The following is a 15,889-nucleotide window of genomic DNA, read 5'->3' on the forward strand; positions in this document are numbered from 1 at the left end:
AACAAAGTGAAAACTGAAAAACAAAATACTTTAAAATGTCTTTATGTGCTAAATGACAAAACAGTAATCTGTATTAAAAATGACTGGTGCTGTGAAAATGCCCACAAGGTCAGATTTCCATTTTCATCACAATAAACTGCCAAATGAAGAGAGAAAATAGCTAAAATAAGTATGAGAACTTCACCGGTGTCAACAGCATCTAATTCTGATTGCCTTAAGAAGGCTTACAATATGTGGCCTTATGTTACCACTGATTTTCAACACTACAGTATCTGTATGAAGTCCTATGATATCTATAAGAGGGTTACAAAGAAACCCCTTGCCTAAGAGATTTGATGAATTCTACAAATTTGCCAAAGAACGACTTTTTGTTAAGTGAATTCGTTTCCAACACATTCATTCCTCTTTACATTTGTAAAGCATTTTGTAATTTTCATAACTTTTCACCAAAAACAGTATCCCCTAGAATTTCAGTGCTAGAAGAAACCTTAGAGATCACGTAGGTTACCTCCACATTTTACAAATCAGGAATCTGAGGCCCAAAGAATGCAACTGCATGCTCTTGAAAGTTGGTAGCAAGGCCAAGACTAGAGTTCCTGATACTAAATCCAAATATTTTTCTATTTCTTAATGATTTTCCACTATAGATCAGAAATATAATTTTTTAAACAAAAATGTTGACTCCTGAGAGTAATGAACTTAAACTCAGGAGCAGAGCAAGTATTAACTAAAAATCAAATCACAAGAAAATAAAAACAATAAATTTGGGCAAACACAATAATAGTAAAATAACAGTAGGAATAATAAAACAGTAAAAATAAAACAGCAAAATTATACTACAATGTTAGAGATTCTTTACATAGCACTCTAAGGACAAATGCAAAAATTTCCCTTGAGTTTTCGTAATTTGAAAAAGTATGTAATCAATTTTAAAATCTTTTACACATTCTTAATTTGCCCATTTTTTTCCCATCTGTTTCTAACTGGCATATTCTGGACAGGAAGGTTTAAGTCTCACTCAGCAATAAAGGCTTACTACCCTTTCTGCTGAGACATGTAGCTGGTCTAGCAACTAGCTCTCTGACAAACAATAAGTAAAAATGAATCCATGTTTACAGACTTAGGTAACAGCTAGAATCCCCAACTAAAGAACTATTCAAACCAAACAGTGTTTGGTGCAGTAAAGTAAATAACAAAAGCCAGAATGAGAAGTCAAAAACAAGATGACAGCCGGGCGCGGTGGCTCACGCCTGTAATCCCAGCACTTTGGGAGGCCAAGGCAGGCAGATCATGAGGTCAGGAGTTCAAGACCAGCCTGGCCAATATGGTGAAACCCCGTCTCCATTAAAAAATATATACATATATACAAAAATTGGCCAGGCGTGGTGGCGCACACCTGTGGTCCCAGCTACTCAGGAGGCTGAGGCAGAAGAACCGCTTGAATCCAGGAGGCAGAGGTTGCAGTGAGCTGAGATCGCACCACTGCACTCCAGCCTGGGCGACAGAGCAAGACTCCGTCTCAAAAAAACAAAACAAAACAAAACAGAACAAGATGATGGCAATGAATGTACCAGCTGGTAAAATCAACACAGACTATGACATAGCATATATTTGTATTCAATAGGTTAGAATATAGTGTTTCTGCAGCAAATATTTATATTAATCTCAACTGAATTATAAGACACATTTCTATGGGTCAATGTCATAACTTGATAAACATTATTTCTGGCAAAGAACACTCTTTTTCTTTTCTCTAAGTAACCTTAACAAAGCTAAGTATGACCAATATTTGCAGAAAATAATTAAACAGAATGACACAATGAAAATATATTTCACTTAGACCTATAATATATATAAAATTTTTAGCACTAAATGACCTCCAAATAAGTCAACACATTTACAAATCAGGTACTGAAAAATAAAAATGTAAAATCTGTGCTTTTGCGAAGGTGATTTTCTAAATGCAGTATACGAATAAGGAGTAAAATGATCAATTATAGTTCATATAAATGGTCTCTCTAAAAAGTAACCCATGTTCTATTTCAAAACATTGTGTTTTAATCTTACCCACAATATAGATGAGGACCTGAAGCATTTCTTCTATTAGTGTATTATATTGTTTAATCAAATCCTATAGAATCGAAAAAGAGTAAATTAGTTATGGAAGAACCAAAAACCTCCATAAAACATGCATTTCTGGACGAGACTCATGGTCCATCCAGTCTAGTATTTTTCATCCAGTCTAGTATTTTTTTTGTATGTGTGCACAGCACAAATAGTTACAATAGTTCCCTTTTTTGACATCAAATTCAACAATACCTGGCATATAATTGCTAAATACTGTCATCATTTTCATTATCATTATCCCCCACATAGTCATAAATAAGCACACTAATGCTAATCTTCAACTCTTCTTCTATTATTTGCTGCCTTCTTACCTGCGTTAGTGAGAAAGTGCCTTCAAATAGATTCCCAACAGTTATATGGTGAGAGTATCTTTCTCTAACACGCCCCTCCTTTAAACTATTAAATCAGATACTGATTTTCACTAAGTATAAAACAACTAAAAATTAGCTCTGCATTTTATATCCTATTCACGTTAGCCCTTTGCAAGTAACTTCTATTTTTTTCATTTAAAAACATTTTTTGGCCAGGTGCAGTGGCATGCGCCACTGCTCCTGGCTATCCCAGAGTTCTTTAATTCTTAAATTTGATTTAGAAATTTTATATGAGGCCAGGTATGGTGGCTCACACCTGTAATCCCAGCACTTTGGGAGGCCAAGGTATACGGATCATGAGGTCAGAAGTTTGAGACCAGCCTGACCAACATGGTGAAATCTCGTCTCCACTAAAAATACAAAACTTAGCCAGGCGTGGTGGTGCGCCCCTGTAATCCCAGCAATTTGGGAGGCCAAGGCATGTGGATCACAAGGTCAGGAGTTTGAGACCAGCCTGACCAACATCGTGAAACCTCGTCTCTACTAAAAATACAAAAATTAGCCGGGCGTGGTGGCGTGCGCCTGTAATCCCAGCACGCCTGTAATCCTCAGGAGGCTGAGGCAGGAGAATCCCTTGAACCCGGGAGGCAGAGGTTGCAGTGAGCCAAGATCGAGCCACTGCACTCCAGCCTGGGCAACAGAGCGAGACTTCGTCTCAAAAAGGAAAAAAAAAATTTATATATTTATTTATTATTTTTCCAAAGAAATTCTACTAGCAGGAGTAACTTCTAATCTGAAAGAATAAAATAATGTGATTTCATGAATTCAAAATAGTTAAGGGCTACTTTATAGGCTGGTACTTCAAATATTCAAACAATAAAGATGTGGCTGGGCACAGTGGCTCACGCCTATAATCCCAGCAATTTGAGAGGCCAGGACAGGCAGATCACTTGAGCTCAGGAGTTTGAGACTAGCCTGGTCAACATGGTGAAACCTCGACTCTACTAAAAATACAAAAAATTGGCCAGGTGTAGTGGCTCACGCCTGTGATCCCAGCACTTTGGAAGGCCGAGGCGGGCGGATCACGAGGTCAGGAGTTCGAAATCAGCCTGTCCAACATGGTGAAACCCCGTCTCTACTAAAATACAAACATTACCTGGGCATGGTGGTGCACACCTATAATCCCAGCTACTTGGGGAGGCTGAGGCAGGAGAATGGCTTGAACCCAGGAGGTGGAGGCTGCAGTGAGCCGATTGTGCCACTGCACTCCAGCCTGGGTGACAGAGCAAGACTCCATCTCAAAAATAAATATATAAGTAAGTAAATAAATAAATAAATAAATAAATAAATAAATAAATGAGCTGGGCGTGGTGGCTTATCCCTGCAGGCCCAGCTACGCAGGAAGCTGAGGTAAGAGAATCACTAGAACGGGAGAAGAAGGTTGCTTTGAGCCAAGATTGCGCCACAGCACTCCAGCCTGGGCGACAGAGTGAGATTCTGTCTCAAAAACAATTAATAAATAAATAAAACAAAATTTGTATATTACCTCTGAGACAACAAAGATAAAAAAGACCAATGTCTTTATAGATGTACATACTGCAAGAGAGAGCTTAAATAGGACTTTCTTCTGAGAGCAATTTGACACTATGTATTAAGAGCCTTAAGAAAAACATGTTGTTGGCCAGGCACGGTGGCTCACCAGCACTTTGGGAGGCCAAGGCGGGCAGATCACCCAAGGTCAGAAGTTCGAGACCAGCCTGGCCAACATGGAGAAACCCTGTCTCTACTAAAAATACAAAATTAGCTGGGTGTGGTGGTGCATGCCTGTAATCCCAGCTATTCAGGAGGCTGAGGCAAGAGAATCGCTTGAACCCGGGGCAGGCAGAGGTTACGGTGAGCCGAGATCGCGCCATTGCACTCTAACCTGGGCAACAAGAGCAAAACGCCATCTCCAAAAAAAAAAAAAAAAGAAAGAAAAGAAAGAAAAACACGTTGTTTTATCCAACAAATCCACTTCTAAAAATGTGTCTTAACAAAATAGAGAAGTATTTAAATACTGAGCTACAAATGTTTATAAGACCAACCAACTAGAAAGACCTCTTCAGTAATAGACTTTAAAGTATAATGCATCATATAGTGCAATCCTATATAGTTATTAAAAATGATGATATAATTGTGTACTTATTTCATGACAAGAAAAAAAACTTTTCACAATATGTTGTTAAGCATAGGAAGCAGATTACAAAACAGCACATTCACAATGATACAATTTTTGTTTTAAAAACAAGCAAGACAACTAAAACTTTAAAAGTGATCATTTCTAGGAAGCAGTGTTTTTCATGTGATTTTTCTTCTTTGTTAATCTACATATTCTAATTTTTCTAGATTAAAAAGATTATATATGTGTATATATGTGTGCCATATGTATACATGTCATTTCAGGAGGTATGGTTAAGAAATAACTTTTAAAATATGGCTAAATATGTCTTCTTTTGAGAAGTGTCTGTTCATGTCCTTCGCCCACTTTTTGATGGGGTTGTTTGTTTTTTTCTTGTAAATTTGTTTGAGTTCATTGTAGATTCTGGATATTAGCCCTTTGTCAGGTGAGTAGGTTGCGAACATTTTCTCCCATTTTGTAGGTTGCCTGTTCACTCTGATGGTAGTTTCTTTTGCTGTGCAGAAGCTCTTTAGTTTAATTAGATCCCATTTGTCAATTTTGTCTTTTGTTGCCATTGCTTTTGGTGTTTTGGACATGAAGTCCTTGCCCATGCCTATGTCCTGAATGGTAATGCCTAGGTTTTCTTCTAGGGTTTTTATGGTTTTAGGTCTAACGTTTAAATCTTTAATCCATCTTGAATTGATTTTTGTATAAGGTGTAAGGAAGGGATCCAGAACAAAAAACCAAACACCGCATATTCTCACTCATAGGTGGGAACTGAACAATGAGATCACATGGACACAGGAAGGGGAATATCACACTCTGGGGACTGTGGTGGGGTGGGGGGAGGGGCGAAGGATAGCATTGGGAGATATACCTAATGCTAGATGACGAGTTAGTGGGTGCAGCGCACCAGCATGGCACATGTATACATATGTAACTAACCTGCACAATGTGCACATGTACCCTAAAACTTAAAGTATAATTTTAAAAAAATGGCTAAATATGACTGAAATAAAATATGACTGAAATAGTAACAATATTTCCTTTAAAATTAATTCACATAATTTACAGGTTGTATACCTGGTCTTTTGTAGATATGGTCTTGTTAAAAGCCTCGGCAAGTTCATACCTCTGAAGTACCAGTAACAAGAACTTATTGGGATCCATTAAAGATGCACCAATCTGTGAAAGAAATCCAGCATCATATTTCTTCTGTATTATATGGAGAAACATTTTGTCTCATGTAGGACTGTCAAAAATTAAAAAGTTTGCAGAAGATAATGTAGTAGTCCCTTCTATTTCTGTGAGTCATAATCAGTTTAACAGTGAGAGTATTTTAAGTTAAAAATTATTACATTATCTTCTCTTCTTAGAAAGAATTCAAGAAGGAAGATGAAGACACAAATATCAGAAACAATTTAAATAGGTACCTGAAGCATGATGATATCTTTATCATACATTTCTTCTCTGCACTTAACATCTTGGTAATAAAACACCTATAAGGTAATAGGTAGAATAAATCCTAAAAGAATTATTTTATTTCAAGCAAAATTCTCAAGAAAACCTATCCTTAAAACTTTCTCTAAGCTAGAAACCCCTAAAAATCCTTAGTGGCAAAAATAAGTTGTAAATCTATGAATCACTTAAAGGGACTAGCGAGGATGAAGTGAAGAAATATGGCATGTAATCACTTCAGGGTTAAAAATGTTCTATATTAGTTATTACTGTCATGTATAACAAGAGAATTTATTTTCCCTAAGTTTAAAATACCTACTTCAATAAAAGTAAACCAATTTCTACACTCAATCATAATACCATTTTTTTCTTTTTTTTTTTTTAATTTCATTTTAAGTTCCAGGATACATGCGCAAGACATGTAGGTTCGTTACAGAGGTAAACGCATAATACCATTTTTCTTCCAAGTGCTAACTTTACAAGACCTATTTCTCCACCTTTTAAGAAATGCAAGGGCAGGCTCAGTGGCTCATGCCTGTAATTCCAGCACTTTGGGAGGTTCAGGTGAGCGGATCACCTGAGGTCAGGTGTTCAAGACCAGCCTGGCCAACATGGTAAAGCCCCATCTCTACTAAAAACACAAAAATTAGCCGGGCATAGTGGTGTATGCCTGTAGTCCCAGCTACTGGGGAGGCTGAGGCACGAAAATCACTTGAACCCCACAGGCAGAGGTTGCAGTGAGCTGAGATTACACCACTGCACTCCATAGCCTGGGCAATAGAGTGAGACTCTGTCTCAAAAAAAAAAAAGAAAAAGGAAAAAAAAAAAGAAAAGAAAAGCACTGCTGCATATTTACTCCAAAATAGAAGAAAAAATTACAAGGTGGCCTTCAATTAAGACAGATGGTGGGAAGACTAAAGGCCTCTAAGTAAGGTAATTCTCAGAAAAGAACTATGTTAATGGGGAGGACTCTGGTGGTACTACCGGCTTTCCCTTAATTTATCACACAAGCATCCTAGTTTATAATTCAGATGGAATACACAGTGAACATGATAGGAGAAATGTCTATATAGTTCCTAGAACTTTCATTTCTAGGAGTTAATACAAGAGAATAGTAACATACACTCAGTAAAATCTAGGAACACAGGGTAAAATTATATGAGAAAAAAATTAGAAAATGAGCACATCCATAAATATGAATAATAGACTTTGCTGTACCTGGCTAATAAGAGACAGTCCATTTCTTCGCCACATCTCAGCAACAACCTGGGCAACCAACACCAGACAACGTAAAGGATATTCCACTAGTACCTCTACTTGAAAGTCCTCCTGAAATAGAGTGAGGTCAATTTTATCATTTCTCACAGAGCTTAGATGTGTCTCCAAGTTATGCCACTACATATTCTTCAGTTTTCTCACGTGTAAAATGGAAGAGCTTGAACTAGATGACGTCTAAGTCCCTGTGACTCAGATTACAATGTACTATATGAAGATGTAAAATTACTAAATGGGAATTCCTCAGGTGGGTTTCTAAATATTATCTCCTTCTCGTCCATCAACCAAGAGATATTCAGAAACAGAATATAAGCAAATCAATACTTAGTAGAATCACTTACAAAAGACACAAATTCATGCAGTCTTGAAACAGCACCCAGCCTGCTTAAACGTACATGAAGACCTAAAGTTAAAAAAACAAGACAGAAAATGAGAAAACAAACCCAATTTGTTAACTAGTTAACTCATCAAGTTTAGAAACTTGTGCGATTTGATTTGGCTGGGCGCGGTGGCTCATGCCTGTAATCTCAGCACTTTGGGAGGCCTAGGTGGGTGGATCATCTGAGGTCAGGAGTTCAAGACCAGCCTGGCCCACATGGTGAAAACCCATCTCTACAATAATATAAAAATTAGCCGGGCCTGTAATCCTAGCTACTTGGGAGGCTGAGGCAGGAGAATCGCTTGAACCTGGGAGGCCGAAGTTGCAGTGAGCCAAGATCATGCCACTGCACTTCAGCCTGGGTGACAGAGTGAGACTCCGTCTTAAAAAAGAAAGAAAGAAACTTGTGTGAGTTAAATGTATGTTTACTGAGTTTAGAAGTGACAATCTAGAATGCAGACTGTTGATTTCTAATTTTGAAATACAATATTACTAACGTATTTAAAATCCTACACCGTGCAAGGTGTGCTCATACCTTATTTAAAAATGACAAACTGTCTCTCAAGATACCTTTATTCTGCCTTTAGCCACGTATCAAAAGAAATGAAAATTAATCTAAGTATTTTTAATAAAAATTTTTATTTTCATTAAAAAGGTACTTTTAACAAAAATTTTTATTTTCATTAAAAAGGCACTTTTAACAAAAATTTTTATTTTCATTAAAAAGGCACTTTTAACAAAAATTTTTATTTTCATTAAAAAGGTACTTTTAACAAAAATTTTTATTTTCATTAAAAAGGTACTTTTAACAAAAATTTTTATTTTTATTAAAAAGGTACTTTTTACAAAAATTTTTATTTTTATTAAAAAGGTATTTTTAACAAAAATTTTTATTTTTATTAAAAAGGCACTTTTAATAAAAATAGAAGCAATATAAAATCACATGACATCAATTATGCCATATACAAACATTAACTCAAAATGGATCAAAGACTTTAAACACAGGTTTAAATATAGGTGCTAAAACTAAAAAATAAAACTCATACAAGAAAACGCAGGGAAAAGCTTCATAACTTTAGATTGGACTCTTCCTATCCATGAGCATGGAATGTTCTTCCATTTGTTTGTGTCCTCTTTTATTTCGTTGAGCAATGGTTTGTATTTCTCCTTGAAGAGGTCCTTCACATCCCTTGTAAGTTGGATTCCTAGGTATTTTATTCTCTTTGAAGCAATTGTGAATGGGAGTTCACTCACGGTTTGGCTCTCTGTTTGTCTGTTATTGGTGTATAAGAATGCTTGTGATTTTTGCACATTGATTTTGTATCCTGAGACTTTGCTGAAGTTGCCTATCAGCTTAAGGAGATTTTGGGCTGAGACGATGGGGTTTTATAAATATACAATCATGTCATCTGCAAACAGGGACACTTTGACTTCCTCTTTTCCTAACTGAATACCCTTTATTTCTTTCTCCTGCCTGACTGCCCTGGCCAGAACTTCCAACACTATGTTGAATAGGAGTGGTGAGAGAAGGCATCCTTGTCTTGTGCCGGTTTTCAAAGGGAATGCTTCCAGTTTTTGCCCTTCCAGTATGATATTGGCTGTGGGTTTGTCATAAATAGCTCTTATTATTTTGAGATATGTCCCATCAATATCTAATTTATTGAGACTTTTTAGCATGAAGGGCTGTTGAATTTTGTCAAAGGCCTTTTCTGCATCTATGGAGATAATCATGTGGTTTTTGTCTTTGGTTCTGTTTATATGCTGGATTACATTTATTGATTTGCATGCGTTGACTGTGAAAATGACCATGCTGCCCAAGGTAATTTATAGATTTAATGCCATCCCCATCAAGCTACCAATGACTTTCTTCACAGAATGGGAAAAAACTGCTTTAAAGTTCATATGGAACCAAAAAAGAGCCCGCATTGCCAAGACAATCCTAAGCCAAAAGAACAAAGCTGGAGGCATCATGCTACCTGACTTCAAACTATACTACAAGGCTACAGTAACCAAAACAGCATGGTACTGATACCAAAACAGAGATATAGACCAATGGGACCGAACAGAGCCCTCAGAAATGATACCACACATCTACGACCATCTGATCTTTGACAAACCTGACAAAAACAAGAAATGGGGAAAGGATTCCCTATTTAGTAAATGGTGCTGGGAAAACTGGCTAGCCATATGTAGAAAGTTGAAACTGGATCCCTTCCTTACACCTTATACAAAAATTAATTCAAGATGGATTAAAGACTTAAATGTAAGACCTAAACCATAAAAACCCTAGAAGAAAACCTAGGCAATACCATTCAGGACATAGGCATGGGCAAGGACTTCATGTCTAAAACACCAAAAGCAATGGCAACAAAAGACAAAATTGACAAATGGGATCCAATTAAAGAGCTTCTGCACAGCAAAAGAAACTACCATCAGAGTGAACAGGCAACCTACAGAATGGGAGAAAATTTTTGCAATCTACTCATCTGACAAAGGGCTAATATCCAGAATCTACAAAGGACTCAAACAAATTTACAAGAAAAAAAACAACCCCATTGAAAAGCAGGCGAAGGATATGAACAGACACTTCTCAAAAGAAGACATTTATGCAGCCAAAAGACACATGAAAAAATGCTCATCATCACTGGCCATCAGAGAAATGCAAATCAAAACCACAATGAGATACCATCTCACACCAGTTAGAATGGCAATCATTAAAAAGTCAGGAAACAACAGGTGCTGGAGAGGATGTGGAGAAATAGGAACACTTTTACACTGTTGGTGGGACTGTAAACTGGTTCAACCATTGTGGAAGACAGTGTGGCGATTCCTCAAGGATCTAGAACTAGAAATACCATTTGACCCAGCAATCCCATTACTGGGTACATACCCAAAGGATTATAAATCATGCTGCTATAAAGACACATGCACACGTATGTTTATTGCAGCACTATTCACAATAGCAAAGACTTGGAACCAACCCAAATGTCCATCAATGATAGACTGGATTAAGAAAATGTGGCACGTATACACCATGGAATACTATGCAGCCATAAAAAAGGATGAGTTCATGCCCTTTGTAGGGACATGAATGAAGCTGGAAACCATCATTCTCAGCAAACTATCGCAGGGACAAAAAACCAAACACTGCATGTTCTCACTCATAGGTGGGAATTGAATAATGAGAATACCTGGACACAAGAAGGGGAACATCACACACCGGGGCCTGTCGTGGGGTTGGGGGAGGGGCCCCCAATGTATAGGGACCCCCCTATACATTAAATGACGAGTTAATGGGTGCAGCATACCAACATGGCACATGTATACATATGTAACAAACCTGCATGTTGTGCACCTGTACCCTAGAACTTAAAGTATAATTAAAAAACAAACAAAAAAAAAAAAATTAGATTTGACAATGAGTTTTTTGGATATGACACCAAAAGCACAGGCAACAAAAGAAAAAAATAGATAAATTCAACTATAACAAAAACTCCTGTGTCTCAAAGGAGACCATCAACAGGGTAAAAAGGCAACCCACAGAATGGGAGAAAATATTTGTAAATCACGTATCTGATGAACACTTAATATCTAGAATTATATAAGTAACTCCAACTGAACAGCAAAATTAAACCAGATTAAAAAATGGGCAGAGCACTTGAACAGACAGTTCTCCAAGGAGGATATACAAATGGCCAACAAACATTTGAAAAGCTGATCAAAATCACTAATCACTAGGGACACGCAAATCAAAACCACAATGAGATATCACTTCATATCCATTAGAACGGTTATTATCTGGGGGGGAAAAAAGGAGAAATAGCAAGTGTTGGCAAGGTGTAGAGAAAATGGAATCCTAGTGCATGCGGGTGGGAATGTAAAATGGTACAGCCACTAAGGAAAACACTATGATGGTTCCTCAAAAAACTAAACATAGAATTCCCAAATGATCCAGCAATTCCACATTTGGGTATATACCCAAAAAACTGAAAGCAAGGACTTGAAGAGATACTTCTACATCCATGTCATAACAGCACTGTTCATAACAGCCAAAAGGTAGAAGCAACCCAAGTGTCCATCAACGGATAAATGGATGAACAAAATGTGGTATATTCATACAATGGAATATTATTCAGCCTTTTAAAAAAAAGGGAATTCTGACATGTACTACAACATAAACCTGAGGACATTATGCTAGGTGATATAAGCCAGTCACAAAAGGACAAATACTGTTTGAGTCAACTTGTAATAGGTACCTACAGTAGTCAAATTCATAGACACAGAGTGGTAGTTGCTAGCGGGTGTGGGGAGGAGGCAATGGGGAGGTATTGTTTAGTAATAATAATTGTTTAATAAATTATTATTCTATTCAGTTTTGGAAGTTTCATTTTTAGAAGATAAAAAGCTTTTGGAGAAGGATGGTGGTGATGGTTGTAGAAAATGTGAATATACTTAGTGCCAGTGAACTGTACACTTAAAAATGGCTAAAATGATAAGCTTTATGTCATGTACATTTTATCATTGAAAATAGAAATATATACACTTCAATAAAGCTTTTTTTTAAAAACCCTGACAAATGAATGGCCAATTTACATGGAAATGCAAATGATTAAGGAGAATCTATGATTTCTTCCTTTTAATGATACAGAATGATACAGATAATACACCAGTGAAATTGGTCAGAGAGGAGGTTTAGAAACCAGCAACCAGATTTTATTATATTTAAATTTGGGTGGGAGATGAGTTACCACGTTAGTCCTTAAGTATATACTGTAAGGATCCATAAGTTGACCCAGACAAAACAAAGCCCAGGTAAATAAGCAGCTTTAAATAGATGTTCTGGTGACAGCTCCTTGAAGGACAGTGACAGCCCTTAACTGCAGTATCTGACCTGAGCATGTCTGTACATATTGAGCACAGAACAAAAATAGAAATGATTCTACTAAATGAATACCTAGAAAGAAAGCTAATAGGTATATGCAAAAAGAAAAAACAAACACTCACCAGCAAGGGTCCTAGAGAGTGGCAGATGTATGCTTACAAGATCCTCAGATACTCTGTAGGACTTTGTTTCCAAACTATGTCCACACGATTGTACTACTGTCTTGCTACTAGATATGAAACTGGTACTGCACCTCATCACAGCTTTGTGACATTCTTTATAAGCCACAAGTAAGAGTTCTTCCTAAGAGGAAAATAAGATACAAAAAGTTGACAAGTTTTCTACTTTAACACTTTTTTTTTTTTTTTTGAGACAGCCTGTCCTGTGGCCTAGGCTGGAGTACAGTGGCATAATCACAGCTCACTGCAGCCTCAACCTCCTGGGCTCAGTCACCTGAGGTGATTCTCCCACCTCAGCCTCCTGAGTAGCTGGGACTACAGGCGCGTGCCACCATGCCCAGTTTTTGTATTTTTTGTAGAGGCAGGGTCTCCGCATGTTGGCCAAGCTGGTTTTGAACTCCGGGGCTCAAGTGGTTCACCCACCTTGACCTCCCAAAGTGCTAGCATTACAGGTGTGGGCCACCATGCCCAGCATAACATGCATCATTCAATAAATATTTACTAAATATGAGTGGAAAATTGTTCTATGTATTACTAAGTCTACCTCCACAGGATCTGCAAACTTGCAGGAAACATAAGATATACCTATATATGCACTTATAATCAAAGTAAAAAATAAGTACCATGTAAATGGTACAAACTAATTGCTCTAAGAGGCGGGAAAAAAAAGAATCACAAAGAACTGGGAAGACATATTTGTGAAAGCAGCTTCTGATGGGCCATAAAAGAATATGCAGAATTTAAGTATGGGGAAAGATAAGGAGAAGATGGCATTCTAAGCAGAGATACAGAATAAATAAAGACAAAAATAAGAGAAATACAACTCCTATTCAGGCAGTGGAGAATAAAGAGTAGATAAAATGAAAGAATTTATGGATGAAATTAACAAGCATTTGAACTGGAAATGTGCCTTGGCACAGGCATGTGAATACACTGATGGAGTCCGCAGTGTAATAATGTAGCCAACACACTGCTTCAGGAAGAATTAATGTGGGTCATTGAAGATGGTAGATTGGAGAGGATAAAGTTAGTAGACAAAGAAACCAACAGGAAGATGACTATAAAGTAAAGTGATAAGGGTCTGAACTAGGGTGGGGCCGTCAGGACAAAAAAGAATGAACCCATAGAAAATAATTTAGGATTATAAAATATATTTGAGATAAGGAAGAATCAAATCTGGGTGAATACAGAAGGAAGAGAGACGTTAAAGACCATTCTTTTAAGATAATGTTTCTAATTTAATCTTGAAAAAGGAACTCCATGGTCAAAACAGATGATTTGGAAACATCCCTCTCAGAAATCAGCATACTGACTAACTAAAGGGTTTTAGAAATTCAGTAGCGGCTGGGCGCAGTGGCTCACGCCTGCAATCCTAGCACTTTGGAAGGCCGAGGCGGGCAGATCACGAGGTCAGGAGTTTGAGACCAGCCTGGCCAATATGGTGAAACCCCGTCTCTACTAAAAAATACAAAACAAATTAGCCGGGTGTGGTGGTGCACACCTGTAGTCCCAGCTACTCAGGAGGCTGAGGCAGCAGAATCGCTTGAACCCAGGAGGCGGAGGTTGCAGTGAGCCAAGTTCGTGCCACTGCACTCCAGCCTGGGTGACAGAGCGAGACTCCATCTCAAAGGAAAAAAAAGAAAGAAAGAAATTCAGTAGCTTTAAAAGAAAAAAAAATCCTCTTTTTGTTTAACCTGACATTTCTGAATCTTACGTGAACCCAGAACATTTTTCCCTTCAAAACACCAGTTAATGTTGAACATATAGAAAACAGTGGCTCTGAGATTTCCCATATGGATGAATTTAATAGTAATGTCATTAATAAAACAAAGATAATCAAAATGAGAAAATGCAAGTTGGAAGTAGAAGGAAATGATGACAGGTCCATTTAAAATATTTTGAGTTTGAGGCCAGGTGTGGTGGCTCATGCCTATAATCCCAGCACTTTGGGAGGCCAAAGAAAGAGAATCACTTGAAGTTAGGAGTTTGAGACTAGCCTGGGCAACACAGAGAAACCCTGTCTCTGCAAAAAATAAAAAAATTAAAAATTAGCTAGGTGTGGTGGCATGTGCCAGTAGTCCCAGCGACTTTGGAGGCTAAGGTGGGAGGATCATGTGAGGCCAGGAGGTCAAGGCTGCAGTGAGCCATGATAGCACCACTATACTCCAGTCTGGGTGACAGAGTAAGACCTTGTCTCTAAAAACATACACACACACACACACACACACACACACACACACACACACACACGTGTAAGATCTAAACAGGAATGTCTGGCCCACAAACAGAAGTGACACTGTAGCTTAGGAGAATCATCCCTATGAACTTTCAACTAAGTGGTAGAAATACAAGAGAAGAGAAAAGAATGTAAGATATACACACATACACACTTACCATCAAAGTAAAAAATTTTAAATACCATGTAAATGGGACAAGCTAATTGCCCTAAGACGGCAAAGAAAATAATCACAAACAATTAGGAAGACGTACTTGTGAAAACATATTTCTGTAAGAAAGAGAATATTGGGGAATGTCTCGTTTAGCAGGCAGAAGGCACTAGAAAAAAAGGTAATCACTAACTGAAATAGGTAATCGATAATAAATGTATTAGGATAATGCCTGTTTGTGAAAACCAGAGGGAAACAAAGTTTCAATACGGTTAAAGTACTCAAGAAAATACAATGCTACAGATAATTCAAGGAAGATGGAAACTAAGGAAAGACCTCTGAATTTGGTTACCAAATGGATCCTCTGTGATTTTTTTCTAAATGCAGTTCTTGTCAATTGATAAGGGCAGAAGCCAGACTGTAAAGAAGTGTTAGGAGCTATAAGTGAAGATACTAAACGTAGATGACTTCAGAAGGTTTGGAAGAAGTCAAGATGAAACCTTTGCCTCATCACCTAACAATTGTGCATGCCCTCCATAAAAGTGAGGGAAGCTAAAAAATACATGCTGTGCTTGCTGGACAGTATTTCCTGTGGTGATTGTACTAAAAAGCTACAGTGCTAGATTAAAGTCTACTACATTTGTGAGTATGGCTGCCACTCTGAACCTATGACCAATTGCTGGTGGTGAAGCAGAAGAGATTATAGTTCACAGGGGTGCAAAGGCAAGAAAGG

At 37.6% G+C, this 15,889-nt stretch overlaps 1 protein-coding gene across 2 annotated transcripts in view; it reads right to left on the bottom strand.

Annotated features, from left to right (window-relative positions):
- UBR1 (ubiquitin protein ligase E3 component n-recognin 1) overlaps positions 1-15,889 on the bottom strand; it is a 161,861-nt gene that overhangs the window by 87,962 nt on the left and 58,010 nt on the right. The window contains exons 15-20 of one of the 2 annotated variants that reach the window (XM_024349144.3): positions 12,713-12,893; positions 7,671-7,732; positions 7,273-7,383; positions 6,030-6,095; positions 5,680-5,781; positions 2,068-2,131 (exon numbers count right to left, since the gene is read on the bottom strand). In XM_024349144.3, coding sequence (XP_024204912.1) covers positions 2,068-2,131; positions 5,680-5,781; positions 6,030-6,095; positions 7,273-7,383; positions 7,671-7,732; positions 12,713-12,893 — 586 coding nt within the window. The remainder of the gene's footprint in view (positions 1-2,067; positions 2,132-5,679; positions 5,782-6,029; positions 6,096-7,272; positions 7,384-7,670; positions 7,733-12,712; positions 12,894-15,889) is intronic. The other variant, XM_063794833.1, reaches the window with a different exon arrangement.

This window comes from Pan troglodytes, chromosome 16 (genome assembly GCF_028858775.2).
Source record: "Pan troglodytes isolate AG18354 chromosome 16, NHGRI_mPanTro3-v2.0_pri, whole genome shotgun sequence".
NCBI classification, from domain to species: Eukaryota; Metazoa; Chordata; class Mammalia; order Primates; family Hominidae; genus Pan; species Pan troglodytes.